The sequence below is a fragment of the Schistocerca americana genome, chromosome 3 (genome assembly GCF_021461395.2).
Source record: "Schistocerca americana isolate TAMUIC-IGC-003095 chromosome 3, iqSchAmer2.1, whole genome shotgun sequence".
NCBI classification, from domain to species: Eukaryota; Metazoa; Arthropoda; class Insecta; order Orthoptera; family Acrididae; genus Schistocerca; species Schistocerca americana.
This window is the reverse complement of record NC_060121.1, coordinates 688291630-688311087: the sequence shown is the minus strand read 5'-3', so window position 1 is coordinate 688311087 and position 19458 is coordinate 688291630. Positions and strand designations below refer to the sequence as shown.

Below are 19458 nucleotides of genomic sequence, written 5' to 3'. Positions count from 1 at the left end.
CACATCTAACGACCACGCGCGTACATCAGTCAAAGCAGTCCCCAGAATTACTGCTACAGCTGTCAATCTATCTTCTGTGCAACCCTCTCTTCAGTAGGTCCCATCATTTTTTCAAACTGCAATTGCGAGATCATCTTTTCTTCTTTCTATATTTCCACAGAACGCTTACTCGCCATTGTCGAGGAGAGATAGTGACTGCGCCGCGCGGAGTGGCCGCGCAGTTTGAGGCGCCATGTCACGGATTGGGTGGCCCCTTCCGCCGGAGGTTCGAGTCCTCCCTCGGGCATGGGTGTGTGTGTTGTTCTTAGCATAAGTTAGTTTAAGTAGTGTGTAAGTCTAGGGATGACCTCACCAGTTTGCTCCCTTAGGAATTCACACACAGTTGAACATTTAGATGGTGACTGCCTTCTCAGTAGAAATTGACGACCATTTATTTTTGAACGGACCGAGAACACGCCCAAACGATAAAGTCTGAAAGTCAAGGCACATACGTCACAGATGGCATAGCAGAAACAGAACTACTGCAGTCGCAGGAAAAATCAACCCTGCTTCAGAAAACCAGCGTTGATCCAAACGACGCTAACTGTTCCTAGTGTAATTTTGAGTTTTGCGTTATTAGTGTAGATGACATATTTTCACCATTGTGCTGCACAGTTCTGTCAGGTTGAGAATCAATAATTATCTACAGTTTTCCTAAGTCGACCTCAAATAGGAGATACTTACCAAGAGAGCCAATCCGATAGTTGATAGCAACAAGAACAATGTCGTGGTCCAAGAGATATCCGTATTCGTAAAATGTGGCTGCACCTCCCACGAAACCGCCGCCATGAATCCAGACCATGACAGGAAACAGTTCACTAGGTCTTATCTGAAAGAAGAGAGGGAACATAACGCCCTGCCTCGTTGTAGCTACACATTTACCAGTGATATAAACTGTTTAGTGGTCACCGTATGGTATTTAATGAGCATATAAGATAGTACATGCAGGAAGCCCAGACCACACACGCACTTTTAAGGAGGTGGTAAAATCTACTACTCACTACCGAGTCGTCGTATTGAAACCTGTGGCTACTTAACAGCAAAGAGCCGAACTTCGAATATTTTGTAGCCAGCTCTAAACACGTACTTTCACCATAACAACAAGAAGATTAATGATAGTAAAATTAGTTTTCAGAACATCAGTAATATGTATATACTCTTGCAATTCGTTGACTCCCAAAAGAAGCACGACTCGGTAGATAGACATCTCCTCTTCCTGACACTAACCAAGGTAGACAACAACTTCTTGAACCGTGTAAAAGGAACGCTTACCCATACGACGTCAAATGAAAAATTCAGAGGAAAACTAACACGAAACGAGTTCAGAAATGTTTTTTGACCAGGAGACGATCTATCACTCTTCAACTGCCTGCTGGAGAAAATTATTCGTGAATGAACGAAAATTCTAGAATGAAAACTGGCTGCAAAGAGGACGAGTTAGTAGCTAATTGTCTAGTCTTCACAGATGACATGACACTTTTAGCATTCAGTGTAGCAGATGTTACTTACCTCCCTCAACAGTACAGAAGCTGAAACTGAGTCAAAAATTGCCGTCAAAATGACTGAGTTAATAGCAATGATCAGAGATGCTCCGAACACGACCCCATTGGGTTACACATTAATACAGAATAACAACTCCTTCATATACCTTGGAGAATGGATAATCCCGAAATTCCGTGAGGATTTGGCATTGAGCAATAGGTACGCTAAACTGGAGAGAGCTTACCATCTCTATAAGAAAGTTTACAGATCTAAATCCCTTTCCCTCAAATTAAAACTGCAACATTACATGACCGTAGTGAGACTTTCAGTAGTGTATGCCCCAGAACGTCTGAACGTGGTCAGAAAGGAATAAATCAGGAAATCAGATGCATACAAAGATTCCGAGAAATATCATGGGTCCCGCCAGAAAGGATGATGTATACAAAATAGAAACAATATGTTCGACGCACCGATGGTCTAGGGGTTAGCCGGCACGGTAGCTTAGCATGTTCGGTCAGAGGGCTGCCTGCTCTCTGTAATAAAAGACTGAGTGAATGGATCAATGATGAAATTGAACTGGTGTCATGGGACATCCGCCCCCAACATATTCATAGAATAATAATGAACTAAAGAAGAAAAAAATGTGGTAGGGTCTATGACTAGTAATCAAAACGTCTTCAATCCCGGGTTCGAAACCCGCCACCAGTTAAATTTTTATCAACAATCAGCATATATGCCCGAAGACTTCCGGCAGCAGAAGTCACTCTCATTCTGCCAAAAGCCTCGTCAAAGAGAGCGGAGGATCGGACAGAGGTTGCATGGGGTCGTAATTAAAAAGAAAGGACTAATATTAATGAATAAATGCAATAATTTTAGTAGCTGTGTGACCAGTTACGAAGTCTCGTAAGCGGTTGGCCCTGACTAGTATTAGCACGCAATCTGAGTGCATAAAATAAAAATAGAGAATGACAAGGAATTTCCATTAACACAATTGATTAATTAAGTCCCCTGCAACTATAAAAGCTACGAAACAACAAAGCACAAATGCAACTGTTCTGTGTGTCGTAGTGTGACTCAACGTACATGTGTCTGGCTCGGTTCTTTCTCAATACGACAAAATATTTTAAACACCATTTACAATGAACTAATTGAATAACCAGAAATACTATAATTGCACATAGAAACCAGAATTACAAGTCTAATAAATGAACACGAGCCAGATGCTTTGTTGGCTGTACCTGTGAGCAAGAGGGATTGTTATTAAAGAAAACTGTAATACATTTTTACCTCATTATATACTGACGAAAATATTCCATTACACCAGCATCATAAATCAAAAGCCCATCTCCTTTCTCAAATATATTCCGACAATTGCAACTTCTTCCATCTATACATTACACCAACCGAACAGCGTCTACTCTCTCGCCCAACAGAACAACAACAGCCCTCGACATCCTCTGAACTACTACTGCTCAGTGGAGGCGGCGGAATAATAATCTCTGGCGCGATCTCTGGCGCTGTGACTCAGTGAAGCCACCTTTCAAGGTTCAGGGCACTATCTTGTCCTTGGTGTGGGAAATTACCCCTAAGGGTGGTATAATCATCAATGATCACCGTCATGAGGATGTGGAAGGCAATGGAAACCACTTCATTAAAGACACGTAACGAGTGTCCACAGAACATGTGGCCTGTAACTGAAGAAGTGTTATGATCATCTCTCTATTGGCAAAAGATTATGGAGTAGTACCCCATTCGGATCTGCCAAGAGAAAGCTGACCATGAGAAAAAGATTGAATAACCAATGAAATAACGTTTGGCGAGTCGGAGCGTGGAATGTCAGAAGCTTGAACGTGGTAGGAAAGCTACAAAAATCTGAAAAGTGAAATGCAAAGGCTCTCTCTAGATATAGTAGGGGTCAGTGAAGTGAAATGGAAACAAGGCAAGGATATCTGGTCGGATGAGTGTAGGGTGTATCAACAGTAGCAGAAAATGATATAACGGGAGTAGGATTCGTTATCAACAGGAGAGTAATGAAGAGAGTGTGTTACTGTGAACAGTTCAGTGATAGACTTGTTCTTACTGACAACGCTAGTCCAGGTATACAAGCCGAATTCACAGGCTGAAGATGAAGAGATAGAGAAAGTATATGACAGTATTGAAAGGGTAATACAGAAAGTAAAGGAAGATGAAAATCTAATTGTCATGGGAGTCTGGAATGCAGTTATAGGGGGGGGGGGGGGGGGGAAGGATTAGAAGAAATAGTTACAGGAGGATATGGGCTTTAGACATGGAACGAGAAAGGAGAAAGACTAATTGAGTTCTGTAATAAATTTCAGCTAATAATAGCGAATACTCTGTTCAAGAATCACAAGAGGATGAGGTATACTTGGAAAAGGCTGGTGACACGGGAAGATTTCAGTTAGGTTATATCATTGAGAGACAGAGATTCCGAAATGGGATACTGGATTGTAAGGCGTACCCACGAGCACATATAGACTCAGATCGCGATGTAGTAATGATGAAGAGTAGGTTGAAGTTTAAGAGATTAGTCGGGAAGAATCGATACGCAGAGAAGTGGCATACGGAAGTACTAAGGGTGACGAGATACGCTTGACGTTCTCTAAGGCTATACACTCCTGGAAATGGAAAAAAGAACACACTGACAACGGTGTGTCAGACCCACCATACTTGCTCCGGACACTGCGAGAGGGCTGTACAAGCAATGATCACACGCACGGCACAGCGGACACACCAGGAACCGCGGTGTTGGCCGTCGAATGGCGCTAGCTGCGCAGCATTTGTGCACCGCCGCCGTCAGTGTCAGCCAGTTTGCCGTGGCATACGGAGCTCCATCGCAGTCTTTAACACTGGTAGCATGCCGCGACAGCGTGGACGTGAACCGTATGTGCAGTTGACGGACTTTGAGCGAGGGCGTATAGTGGGCATGCGGGAGGCCGGGTGGACGTACCGCCGAATTGCTCAACACGTGGGGCGTGAGGTCTCCACAGTACATCGATGTTGTCGCCAGTGGTCGGCAAAAGGTGCACGTGCCCATCGACCTGGGACCGGACCGCAGCGACGCACGGATGCACGCCAAGACCGTAGGATCCTACGCAGTGCCGTAGGGGACCGCACCGCCACTTCCCAGCAAATTAGGGACACTGTTGCTCCTGGGGTATCGGCGAGGACCATTCGCAACCGTCTCCATGAAGCTGGGCTACGGTTCCGCACACCGTTAGGCCGTCTTCCGCTCACGCCCCAACATCGTGCAGCCCGCCTCCAGTGGTGTCGCGACAGGCGTGAATGGAGGGACGAATGGAGACGTGTCGTCTTCAGCGATGAGAGTCGCTTCTGCCTTGGTGCCAATGATGGTCGTATGCGTGTTTGGCGCCGTGCAGGTGAGCGCCACAATCAGGACTGCATACGACCGAGGCACACAGGGCCAACACCCGGCATCATGGTGTGGGGAGCGATCTCCTACACTGGCCGTACACCACTGGTGATCGTCCAGGGGACACTGAATAGTGCACGGTACATCCAAACCGTCATCGAACCCATCGTTCTACCATTCCTAGACCGGCAAGGGAACTTGCTGTTCCAACAGGACAATGCACGTCCGCATGTATCCCGTGCCACCCAACGTGCTCTAGAAGGTGTAAGTCAACTACCCTGGCCAGCAAGATCTCCGGATCTGTCCCCCATTGAGCATGTTTGGGACTGGATGAAGCGTCGTCTCACGCAGTCTGCACGTCCAGCACGAACGCTGGTCCAACTGAGGCGCCAGGTGGAAATGGCATGGCAAGCCGTTCCACAGGACTGCATCCAGCATCTCTACGATCGTCTCCACGGGAGAATAGCAGCCTGCATTGCTGCGAAAGGTGGATATACACTGTACTAGTGCCGACATTGTGCATGCTCTGTTGCCTGTGTCTATGTGCCTGTGGTTCTGTCAGTGTGATCATGTGATGTATCTGACCCCAGGAATGTGTCAATAAAGTTTCCCCTTCCTGGGACAATGAATTCACGGTGTTCTTATTTCAATTTCCAGGAGTGTAGATACAGTCCTAAGGAATAGCTCAGTACACGGTACAGTTGAAGAGGAATGGACATCTCTAATAAGGGCAGTCACAGAACTCGTAAAGAAAAACATAGCTGCAAAGAAGGTAACCGCGAAGAAACCATAGGTAACAGAAGAAAAACTTCAGTTGACTGCTGAAAGAAGGAAGTACAAAAACGTTCAGAGAATTCAGGAATACGGAAATACAAGTTACTGAGGAACAAAAGAAATAGGAAGCACGGGGAAGCTAAGATGAAATGGCTACATGAAAAATGGGAAGAAATCGAAAAAGAAATGACTGTCGAAAGGACTGACTCAGCTTAAAGGAAAGTCACAACAAACTTCGGTGACATTAAAAGCGCGGGCGGTAATATTAACAGTGCAACGGGAATTCCACTGTTTAACGCAGAGGGCAGAGCAGATAGGTGGAAAGAGTGCATTGAAGGCATCTATGAGGGGGAAGATTTGTCTGCTGCAATAGAAGAAGAAACAGGAATCGATTTAGAAGAGATAAGGGATCCAGTATTAGAATCAAAATTGAAGAGAGCTTTGGAGAACTTAAGATCAAATAAGGCAGACATCCCATCCTACTTTCGGAAAAGTATCATCCACACAATTTCTAAGACTGCAAGAGCTGAAAAGTGCGAAATTATCACACAATTAGCTTAACGGCTCATGCATCCAAGTTGCTGACAAGAATGGAAAAGAAAATTGAATTGTGTTAAATACAACCAGTTTGGCTTTAGGAAAGGTAAAGGCACCAGAGAGGCAATTCTGACATTACGTTTGATAATGGAAGCAAGAATAAAGAGAGATCAAGACGTTCATAGGATTTGTCGACATGGAAAAAGCGTTCGACAGTGTAAAATGGTGCAAGATGTTTGAGATTCTGAGGAAAATAGGGGTAAGCTATAGGGAGAGACGGGTAATATACAAGAGCCAAGAGAGGATAATAAGAATGGACGACCTAGAACGAAGCGCTCGGATTAAAAATGGTGTGAGACAGGGATGTAGTCTTTCACCCTACCGTTCAATCTGTACATTGAAGAAGCAATGATGGAAATAAAAGAAAGGTTTAGGAGTGGGATTAGAATTTTAGGTGAAAGAATATCAATGATACGATTCGGTGATGACATTGCTATCCTCAGTGAAAGTGAAGAAGAATTACATGATCTGCTGAATGGAATGAACAGTCTAATGAGTACAGAGTATGGACTGATAGTAAACCGAAAAAAGACGAAAATAATGAGAAGTAGTTAAAATGAGAATAGTGAAAAACTTAACATCAGGATTGACGGTCATGATGTAGATGAAGCTAGGGAATTCTACTACCCAGGCAGCAAAATAATTAGTGATGGGCGGAGCAAGGAGGAGATCAAAAGCAGACTAGCACCGCAAAAGGGCATTCCTGGCAAAGAGAAATTTGCTAGTATCAAACATACGCCTTAATTTGAAGAAGAATTTCTGAGAACGTACTTTTGGAGCACAGCATTGCATGCTAGTGAAACATGGACTGTGGAAAACCGAAACAGAAGAGAATCGAACCATTGGAGATGTGGTGTTACAGACGAATTTTGAAAATTAAATGGACTGACAAGGTAAGGAATGAGTAGGTTCTGCGCAGAATCAGAAAGGAAAGGATTATGTGGAAAACACTGACAGAGAGTAGGAACAGCACGATAGGACAACTGTTAAGACATCAGGGAATGACTTCTATGGTACTAGAGGGAGCTGTAGAGGGCAAAAACCGTAGAGGAAAACAAAGTTTGGAATACATCCAGCAAATAATTGAGAACATAGGTTGCAAGTGCTACTCTAGGATGAAGAGACTGACACAGGAGAGGAATTCGTGGCGGGCCACATCAAACCAGTCAGAAGACTGATGACTCAAAAAAAAGTTGAGAAGACTATTTAGGAAAGACCTTGAGCAACTAGAAACTGACCACACAGACATTCACAACAGAGATGAGAACAGAGCTATTATCAGAATATTAGATTCTCTCTACTAACTAACAACAGTAAATGTACGTTTGGGTACTGGAGTGAAATGGGCTCAGGAATGGAAGAATACCGATAGCTTTGGGATGAGAGGTACTGGACTAGAAGGGAAAGATTGCCAGTTTTATGAGCTACGTGGTTCACTGTAGGCCCAAACGAATTATAGTAACAAACACATAATGGTCCTTTGTTATTTCTAGACAGTAATTTCATTCACCCTTGTGCTAAAATATTAAAGCGCATATGTCTCACTGCGACTTTAACTCATGTTACTGAAGCATTACCTCTCAAATATTCCCAAATAATAATTACTGGTTTTATATAAATCAAGACGGATGCAGATAGTACATTTTATATGTGCATAGACAACTGAATAATGCACTGACGCTTCCTGCCAGCTCTCATGACGCATTCCAGCAAAAAGATTCACTATCGGCCTGTCATTAAGAACAATCCCGTTGTTAGTAAGCAAGAGGATTGGAGCGTTCCTCTCATTAAAGAGTCTCATCACCTTGTAATTATGACGGTTGCGAAACGTGGTACTATCGCCTCCACTAAATAAGAGATTATTTGAGTTGTTGTAGTGCAACTATAGAGCACACGATGGCGTTGTTGTTAGCACTCACAAGTCAACAATCATAGTTTCTCGGTAAGTAAATAGCATAGAATACTTAAATTAATCAGAAAAACAACAGCAATAATAGGTCACGTTAGTGAGCCATTTTGATCATACCTACCCCCGCATGTAGTTCATACCTCCAAGGAACTTTCATCTCCGTTAAATCATCCCTTACGTACTCAGTAACACTGAGATCTGCAACGTCGGAGCATTGAAGTAATCTCTTATCTCGAGCGCGTACATCAAACTCATCTGACATATTTCGGGAACAATGAGACGGACTATTTGCAACAATCCAACCGCTAAGCCGTTCGAATTTTGAAACTACCGCTCCCTCTCAAACGCCAATAAACACACACTTTTGCCAGATGAGGTTACTCATTAATATTCTTCCTAACATGTATAACTATTGATTTCCAGTCGTTCCTGGGTTTCCAGCTGGTCCTTAATCGAAAGGATATTAACAGATAACCCTTGCTGTGTTACGTGTTGCTACCATATTTTGTACTATTTTGTACAAAATAACATTATAACAGGCGTGTCACTGTTAGCATTCAAGCAGTTAAGTTTTCACTGCACGTGAGAACAACGTCTTGAGTGTAATAGTGTTCGTACTTAGGAGGAAACAATAACGAAATATTTTGTAATGAACGTCAACAAATGTTTTAGAAATACATATGAAGCAACACGTAACTGAACGAATATTTAGGCGTTGTTAGAAGCTTCCCCATTTTCTATATCTGTGGATCAGTTCCCTGTTACGTTGCTGGCGTGCGTGTAGCCAATACGGTCTGTGTAACACTCATAGCCGAAGCGGAGAAAAAGCTTAATAGAAAGCCGTGCAACGGAACAATGTAAGTGACGAGCATTTACACAAAATTGGTGTTAGTAAAATAAATAATTTTGTTACCTTCTGTAGCACAAAACAATTCTATAGCATTTAATGACACGGCTTTTTTAATCTTTGTATATTACAGATCGATTTGTCAACTTCGGAAGGATTTTTTTAAATGTAGTCTGGCGTATTATAGAACCGGAAGACCTACCTTACAGAAAAACAGTAATACATTTTGACACTGATTAAGTGTTACGTTTTCCCTCTATACGGAGTACAATATAGGGAGCAACATACCTGTGGCGTGAACACGTTGAGATACAGACAGTCCTCTGTCCCTGTTGGAGGCTCTAATGGGGACAACACGGACACCTGCGGACACCAAGCCCCAGGAGCTGTTGCATCGCGGATGTGCTCCCATCCATCTGGAGGTTGAGGACTCTGTAACAAAATGACTTACTTTATTCAATACTGTGCGCACTGACATTCGCGTCTATCTGCAAATAATTAGGTAGCTAATAATCCTTTATAAACAATACCTTTTTCACATATCCGTTTCTCTGAACCTCCACCAGTTCTTTTGATTGCAATTACACTGTTTACATTCTTTAATGTGTATTCCCTCGATCCGCACCACACTTCCACGCAACGATGTTGTTTAAGCCGTGACAAAGACGTGCTATCTGTTCAGCTGTTGCTTTTTCACTTGGTTGAAAGGGGAGCTTACAAAAATCGTACTACTTCGGACAAAGAGAATATTTCAAGGTTGATAGGCTATGTATTTGATTCTCCTTACGATTTAAATATTATTTTAAGTTTGCATATTGTTCCCGCAGACGTGACCGCATGTTCCAAGAAACAAGTTTATAAGCAGCAGAAACGGTAAGAGTCACTGCCTGGCAAATGTGGGCAGCTCGTCTGACAAGGAGCACATAAACCGTGCGAACTATCGATATCGACAAGCTTCTGTGTGCTAGTAACTTCTGTAAAAGGATAAGGTACATTTCATTTCTATTTTCGAAACAAATATGGGTCAGAGATCATCCGCTTTGAACCACATGGAATCATCAAAACATTCAACAGTAATTTCAGCATAGGATTAAACGATAGGTACACTGACCTAGGTTTCGACATCTACTAGAGGTGTCTTCATGAAAATTAAATGTTGCTCAATCGTAAAATTACATTGCTAAAAAGCAATAGTCAGAATTTGGAGCAGCTATCCGTAGGCTCAAGTCAAAAGCAAAACAAACCGCTCTAGCCTTTGCCACGTGTGTCCAGCTGGCAACAACATCAGACTCTGATGTCGAAATCTAGGGCAATGTTCCTACCGTTTATCTGCAACCGGTTGGCTGTTTAATCCTATGTTGAAAATAGTACACGGTAGCTGAATAACAGTCATACTCAAAATTGATTCGACAATAAGCAAATTTTGAGCACACTATGGTGGCTCCTGAAGAGCAGCAACAGCATTTTCAGTAGCTGCAGGGGCAATACTCTAGATAACTGACTGATCTCGCCTTGTAATATCACCCATCGCCTTGCTATACAGGTACTGCGAACGGCTGAAAACAATGGGAAACTACAGCTGTAATTTTTCCCGAAGGCATGCAGTTCTATTGTATGGTTCGATGATGATGGCGTCCTCTTGGGTAAAATATTCTGGACGGAAAATAGTCCCCATTCGGATCTCCGAGCGGAGATTACTCTGAAGCATGTCGTCATCACGAGGAACAAAACAGGCGTTCTACGGGTCGGAGCGTTCAATGTTAGATCCCTTAATTGGACAGAGGTTAGGAAATTTAGAAAGGAAAATGGGTAGGCTGAAGTTAGGTATAGTAGGAATTAAGTCTGGTGGCAGCAGGAACAGGACTTCTGGACAGCCGCATACCGGGTTATAAACACAAAATCAAGTAGGGATAATGCAGGAGTAATTTTAATAATGAATAAGAAAACAGGAATGTGGGTAGGCTACTATGAGCAGCGTAGTGAGCGCATTATCGTAGCCAAGATAGACGTGAAGCCCGCACCTACCACCGTAGTACACGTTTATATGCCAATTAATTCCAGAAATAATGAAACGATTGAAGAAACGTATGATGAGACAAAAGCAATTACTGATATAGTTAAAGAATACGAAAATTTCATTGTGATAGGGGACTGGAATTCGATAGTGGGAGAAGGAAACATAGTAGGTGAACATGGACTCGGGGAAAGGAATGAAAGAGGAAGCCAGCTGGTAGATTTTTGCACAGCGCATAATTCAATCATCGCTAACACTTGGTTTTAGAATCATGGAAGAAGGTTGTTTATGTGGAAAGAGCCTGGAGAAATTGGAAGGTTTCAGATTGATTATACAACGGTAAGACACAGATTTACGAACCAGACTTTAATTATAAGACCTTTCCGGGTGCAGATGTGGGCCCTGACTTCGATTTATTGGTTATGAGCTGTATACTAAAACTGAAGAAACTGGAAAAAAGGGTAGGAAATGAAGGAGATGGGACCTTGATAACTGACTGAACCAATTTTCAGAGAGAGCACTAGGCAACAGTTGACTAGAACAGGGGAAAAGAAAACAGCAGAAGACGAATAGATAGCTTTGAGAGATGGAATAGTGAAGATCAAATAGGGAAAAAGATAAGGCCTAGTAAAAATTCTCGGATAACACAAGAGATACTGAATTTAATTGATGAACGGGGAAAATATAAAAATGCAGTACATGAAGGACGCGAAAGGGAATACAAACGTTTAAAGAATGAAATTGACAGGAAGCGCAAAATGCCTAAGCAGGAATGGCTAGAGCACGATGGTAAGAATCTACACTACTGGCCATTAAAATTGCTACACCAAGAAGAAATGCAGATGATAAACGGGTATTCTTTGGACAAATATATTATACTAGAACTGACACGTGATTACATTTTCACGCAATTTGGGTGCATAGATCCCGAGAAATCAGTACCCAGAACAACCACCTCTGGCCATAATAACGGCCTTGGTACGCCTGGGCATTCAGTCAAACAGAGCTTGGATGGCGAATACACGCTTCCAATGTGCATTAACCGCGATGTCGCCAAACACGGATGCGACCATCATGATGCTGTAAACAGAATCTGGATTCATCCGAAAAAAATGACGTTTTGCCATTCGTGCACCCAGGTTCGTCGTTGAGTACACCAACGCAGGCGCTCCTGTCTGTGATGCAGCGTCAAGGGTAACCGCAGCCATGGTCTCCAAGCTGATAGTCCATGCTGCTGCAAAAGTCGTCGAACTGTTCGTGCAGATGGTTGTTGTCTTGCAAACGTCCCCATCTGTTGACTCAAGGATCAAGACGCGGCTGCACAATCCGTTACAGCCATGTGGATAAGATGCCTGTCATCTCGACTGCTACCGACGCGAGGCCGTTGGGATCCAGCACGGCGTTCCGTATTATCCTCCTGAACCCACCAATTCCATATTCTGCTAACAGTCATTGGATTTCGACCAACGTGAGCAGCAATGTCACGATACGATAAACCGCAATCGCGATAGGCTACAATCCGACCTTTATCAAAGTCGTAAACGTGATGGTACGCATTTCTCCTCCTTACACGAGGCATCACAACGACGTTTCACCAGGCAACGCCGGTCAACTGCTGTTTGTGTATGAGAAATTGGTTGGAAACTTTCCTCATGTCAGCACGTTTTATGTGTCGCCACGGGCACCAACCTTGTGTGAATGCTCCGAAAAGCTTATCTTTTGCATATCACAGCATCTTCTTCCTGTCGGTTAAATTTCGAGTCTGTAGCACGTCATCTTCGTGGTGTAGCAATTTTAATGGCCAGTAGTGTAGAAGCATATTTCACTACGAGAAAGATAGATGCTGAATACAGAAAAATTAAAGTGGTCTTTGGGGGAAAGAAAAGCTGCTGTACGAATAATAAGAGCTGAGATGGAAAACCAATCCTAAGCCATTAAGAGAAAGGATTATATAGAGGGCTATACGAGGAAAATAAACTTTATGGCAATATTATAGGAAGGGAAGTGTACAGAGATGAACTGGGGAGAGATCCGGAGACCCCGCTGGCCAGTGTTTCCCAAGCACGAATACAAGCAGTATGAACTCCTGCCCAGTGCGGGCAGACATTATCTTGCCGAAATGCAAGTCCAGGATGACTTGTCTAGAAGGACGACAAAACGGGGTATAGAATACCGCCGACGTACCGCCGTGCTTTAAGGGTGCAGCAGAAAACGATCATTGGGGTTCTGAATGAAATGGCACCCCCAGATCATCACTCCTTGTTGTCAGGCCTTCCGGTGGGCGATAGTCAAGTTGGTATCCCAATGCTGTCCGAGACGTCTCCAGCAGCCTCTTCGGTCTGGAATCTCATTGACTGGATAGAACTGTCTTCAGTGATGAGTCCCGTTTCGAACAGAGCCCCGAAGACCAGCAAAGAAGTGTCTAGAGATGCCCCAGACAACGGTGAGATAACAATCTCACTATTGCCCGCCATACGGGCCGACAACCAGAGGTGATGTTCTGGCGTGTCACTTCATTTCATAACAGAACCCCTCTGGTTGTCATCCCCACCACTCTTACAGCACAGGGGTACAGCTACGATATTCTACGCCCAGTTTTGTTGCCTTTTATGGGAAGCCATCCTGGGCTTACATTTCAGCAAGGTAATGACTGCCCACACACACCGAGAGTTTCTGCTGTTTGTCTGCATGCTTGTGAAACCCTACATTGGCCAGCAAGATTACTGGATCTCTAACCGATTGAGAACGTTAGGAGCATTATGGGCAGGGTCTTCCAAGCAGATTGGGATTTTGACGATCTAACGCGCCAGTTTGACAGAACTTGCCAAGATATTCTTCAGAAGGACGCCCAACAGCTCTATCAATCAATGCCAAGTCAAATAACTGAATGGATAAGGGCCAGGAATGGACCAAGGCGTTACTGACTTGCTCATCTTGTGAAGCCCTTTCTGTTGAACCAATCATCCAGTTTTTCTGAAATTGTAATCATTTGTTTGTCTGCACATCTACCGATTTCCATCCCATTCAGGTAACTCCTTCGCTGTGTGTCTCTTTTTTTGTATTCCCCGACCAATATGGAATGGAATGCAAAAATTGTTCATTTAATACACCGGCATTCCAGTGCACGGAAACCAGTAGAGAGCGAGCGGCTATAGCATCTACGTAGGAGGTAGTTCCGTTGCAGGACACCAACTTCAGAGGTCGCGGTGGCAAATATATCTCACTGGATGCTTTTTGCCCAGTAGTTGAATCGGCAGTTCGTATCCTCTGATTGACGACTGTACACCGATCATCAAGAACGGGAGTTACCTCAGTTTCTAGACGTGGACCTGAATTAGAAATATCAATGGTTTTGTTCACTGTGAAACACCCCCCCCCCCCCCCCCATTATTTCCTTTATTGGATTTTGTGTAATTTATCGTAGCCGCCAAACAGTTAATTATTATGATTATATGACCGTGTGCTTAATGGATGAAAGGCTATCGGGTTTTCTGCTGTGGTTTCGGGGGTATTTCAACCTAGTGCGGCTGTTCTGAGACGGAATAGCTAATGATTGAAAGTTTGTCTATTATTAAGGGCCACAAAGGTTGCGATGTACAAAACTGATATATATTTCCTACTAACACACAAATTCTGAGCCAGTTGCTACCTTCGCCTTACACGTCTAATTGTGGTTATCTCTTTTTATTGGTTGCTGATTTTCAGTACTTCGTCACACGCAATGCTGATGGTTAACATTCACAACAATCCTCACTGCAATCCATGGTTGTTGCTGGCCGACGCGGTTGACGCGAAACACGTAATTCGGCACTTGTCACTTTCTGTTTCATATCACTCGCGAATCGGTATTAGTGAGGGTCAACCCCGCGACGATCAGGGGGACGTGCTCACTCGTCATACTCCGGTGAATTTTACCGTGACTCTCGTCTCACTGCCTCCTGCAGCGCTTGACAATCGACTCCTGTCTACTATCGACCTGGGCGTCGGATACTAGCATCTATGTTCATGGGATCACGGATCCCTTACAACTGGTACTGATGTGAGCTCAGTTTACTTGCAGCCGTATACTTCGGTCACTACTACCCTTCTAGCTGTTCACAATACTTAATGGTAATCTTCGTTTCCACACGTTGCGTGGTTAGCGACAGCCATCCACCTAGTTTGCGTCAGGGTATGACGCAGATGTGGCGACAAGGAACTCAAACAACAGGATCAACCCTATTGTACCGAAATCAATTAATTATTTGCCTGAATCAGTGAATTTACGTTGAAATCTTAGAATTCTGGGTCGAAATTGGTGAGCTTTCCACAGAAATCATTGAATTTTGTGTCGAAGCCGGTGAATTTTGCGTTGAAATCAGTGAATTTTGCGTCAAAATCGGTTCTTATGAAATATCGTTTCAGAAGCTTGATACACCTTCTCACTCTAGTATATTCTCCACAAGTCTTTTCATCCACACATGACTCTGGCACCCTACATCCAAAGATATCCTGTTATTGTAGTGGGCAGCAGAAACATAAGCTGTCTCTCTCTCACTCTCTCTCTCTCTCTCCTGTTGTTTGAGTTCCCTCACTCTGTCATATTGCTGGACTAATTAATTAGTTAAATTGATGCCCTTTGTGTGTGAGCAGTTTTTCTTTGATTCCTGTTGGTGGACAACAGAACTCGTATATTTGGTAGGATTTGATGCTGCAACTGTCCAGTTCCCACATCCTTCTGGATCGTTTTTCCCCTTGCCTCGTATTGGCAGATACTGGCACAGTTAGGTCGTTTGGTAGGAAGTCCATTACGTTGGAGGTAGCTGAGAATTTCAAATTTCAGCTCACTTGCACGCTATGTCCTTAAACAATCTGCGGAGATGCTGGTTTAATGTGTGTCCTCATAGTACCACTATCGGAAACAATAAGCTGGTCAATCGGGAATTTGTCGTTGCAATTGGATTTTTAAATCACTGTATAATCCCCAAGTTTGTTCCCCCCATTACACCAGGACAAAGAGGGAGGGGGAAAGCGTCTACAACATGATAGTATAGTAACAACAATAAATAACACTTTAAGACAGAGTCCACTGGACTGTACTAAGAAGCAGTAAACGCCACGCGCTTAAACCACGTTCCATTCTGTAGTAGTAGCTGTCACAATTAGATGTCGGAGACTGCTGGAACACTTATACATCCTGCACACTCATATCCTGATATCCACAAACAGCACCCAAGCCAGAGGCCATGTATCGCTAGTTGATTCCTTCCGTGCTGACAGCTGCACACCCATCCCCCAGCATCCACATGCCCACCGTACTGAAAGCCCAGAGATCAGAGAGAGACTACCACCAAGCAGTCAACCAATCAATTTACATGGAGGGAATAATCATCCCATGCAAACACTTGTCATTCTGAAGCTTCTCGTGCAACACACACATCCACCTCTGTCGCCACTTTACCAGCATGCTGGTTAGTTCAATATTCAGCTATACAGAGATCATTGCAAAGGCCACCACCGGCGCTTGTCCCCATGGCTGCAAGCAAGAGCCAACCAGCCAGCATTTTTCTTTGCACCTGCTGCTCGCTACAGCCTTAAGCCGGAAATGTCAATTCGCTCTGGAAATACACTCCTGGAAATGGAAAAAAGAACACATTGACACCGGTGTGTCAGACCCACCATACTTGCTCCGGACACTGCGAGAGGGCTGTACAAGCAATGATCACACGCACGGCACAGCGGACACACCAGGAACCGCGGTGTTGGCCGTCGAATGGCGCTAGCTGCGCAGCATTTGTGCACCGCCGCCGTCAGTGTCAGCCAGTTTGCCGTGGCATACGGAGCTCCATCGCAGTCTTTAACACTGGTAGCATGCCGCGACAGCGTGGACGTGAACCGTATGTGCAGTTGACGGACTTTGAGCGAGGGCGTATAGTGGGCATGCGGGAGGCCGGGTGGACGTACCGCCGAATTGCTCAACACGTGGGGCGTGAGGTCTCCACAGTACATCGATGTTGTCGCCAGTGGTCGGCGGAAGGTGCACGTGCCCGTCGACCTGGGACCGGACCGCAGCGACGCACAGATGCACGCCAAGACCGTAAGATCCTACGCAGTGCCGTAGGAGACCGCACCGCCACTTCCCAGCAAATTAGGGACACTGTTGCTCCTGGGGTATCGGCGAGGACCATTCGCAACCGTCTCCATGAAGCTGGGCTACGGTCCCGCACACCGTCAGGCCGTCTTCCGCTCACGCCCCAACATCGTGCAGCCCGCCTCCAGTGGTGTCGCGACAGGCGTGAATGGAGGGACGAATGGAGACGTGTCGTCTTCAGCGATGAGAGTCGCTTCTGCCTTGGTGCCAATGATGGTCGTATGCGTGTTTTGCGCCGTGCAGGTGAGCGCCACAATCAGGACTGCATACGACCGAGGCACACAGGGCCAACACCCGGCATCATGGTGTGGGGAGCGATCTCCTACACTGGCCGTACACCACTGGTGATCGTCGAGGGGACACTGAATAGTACACGGTACATCCAAACCGTCATCGAACCCATCGTTCTACCATTCCTAGACCGGCAAGGGAACTTGCTGTTCCAACAGGACAATGCACGTCCGCATGTATCCCGTGCCACCCAACGTGCTCTAGAAGGTGTAAGTCAACTACCCTGGCCAGCAAGATCTCCGGATCTGTCCCCCATTGAGCATGTTTGGGACTGGATGAAGAATCGTCTCACGCGGTCTGCACGTCCAGCACGAACGCTGGTCCAACTGAGGCGCCAGGTGGAAATGGCATGGCAAGCCGTTCCACAGGACTACATCCAGCATCTCTACGATCGTCTCCATGGGAGAATAGCAGCCTGCATTGCTGCGAAAGGTGGATATACACTGTACTAGTGCCGACATTGTGCATGCTCTGTTGCCTGTGTCTATGTGCCTGTGGTTCTGTCAGTGTGATCATGTGATGTATCTGACCCCAGGAATGTGTCAATAAAGTTTCCCCTTCCTGGGACAATGAATTCACGGTGTTCTTATTTCAATTTCCAGGAGTGTATCAATATCCATATCCTTCTGATGACTGGACGTAACTTTCCACGTAAATTCTTCCATCCCCCTTATGACTATCAATGTGCTGAAATTGCATTTTTCCACACCAAATTCATACCTTCCTTATGTCTGGACATAATCATTTTCTTTACACAGCAACTTTACACCCTAAAACATATTTTATAAGCCTGCTGATCCCAGAAAAATCTACCACACCCCCTACTAAGATAAATACTTCGTCAATAACTGAATGATTATGGCACCAAACAATTTGAGCGAAAATTCCGGAAAAGATGTTTTTCTTGCGAGTGGTACCAATATGTTTCAGGAAGAGCAACCAGCTATTAAAAACACGATCACAACGACTATGTTACTGTCACCCTGCATAAAAAGCGGTGCTGGTTCTACATGCACACACAAGTATCGCTAATGATATCCATGTTAAAAACTGTACATGCTTTATAACTTGAGGTATGATATTGCTTCCGAATGAAGTGGTCTTCCACACAAATACGATGACATTGAATATAGACAGTGTACTAACAGACTGAAAGTGTGACTGCGTGTCGCCAGTGGTGTAAGCTCGTAATAAAATCACCCTTCTCACCGAATGTCGAAAGAGATTCGGCTAAGGAACGTGGTATTATGCCGATATTTACAACTCCGTCATGCTGCTGCTAGATATTTCCCACGCCAACATATTTTATTTGTAATGCACTCTATCTCGATACCATGTAGACAGTATAACAGAGGTTCTGTAATGTATCCATGGGGTTACAGGCAATGGAGGTTGATGGTTGATTGAGAATGATCACACATAGCAGATGGTGTGCTATGTGAGAAATTACTTAAAAATGCAATGTTAGAATGAAGTCGTAATAAATGTACAAAATCCTGTGACTAACACACTGGCTTTTCAGATCTGTAGTGTTACGCTTACTAGTAAAAATTCTGTCTGCAATTTGGAATCAAGTCTTTCCACTGAACCACACACTTGTGTTGGATTCTGTGGAGATGTCTTTTATGATTACAGCCACTGGTGAATCATAATTGTTGCACTTCCATATCTCGAAATGAGTGACTTTTTTCGAACCTATCTGCTAAGGACCCCATACAGCAAAACCCCAGCATGTTGTTAAACAGTCTCTCTGCATCTTGTAACAGTTCCATAGTCTCTGCCCCGCCCTCCCTGCATCTTTGCCCATGTGATCGGTCCAATTTAAGTCGGAACTGAGCAGAAGTTGTGGAGCGCTATACCTACCACCTTCTGTATCCCATAGAGAAAGGGGTGAGCTGAGCTAATGCGATAGTACCTGTTACTCCCGTTCTCTGGAAATGGGAACATGATGTCGTAGCTCCACCAACCGTGTGCAATGTGCAAG

At 44.5% G+C, this 19458-nt stretch overlaps 1 protein-coding gene across 1 annotated transcript in view; it reads right to left on the bottom strand.

Annotated features, from left to right (window-relative positions):
- Positions 1 to 19458, bottom strand: part of LOC124606736 (fatty acyl-CoA hydrolase precursor, medium chain-like) — an 86868-nt gene that overhangs the window by 58076 nt on the left and 9334 nt on the right. Inside the window, exons 2-3 of the mRNA XM_047138768.1 lie at positions 9328 to 9471; positions 724 to 868 (exon numbers count right to left, since the gene is read on the bottom strand). Coding sequence (XP_046994724.1) covers positions 724 to 868; positions 9328 to 9471 — 289 coding nt within the window. The remainder of the gene's footprint in view (positions 1 to 723; positions 869 to 9327; positions 9472 to 19458) is intronic.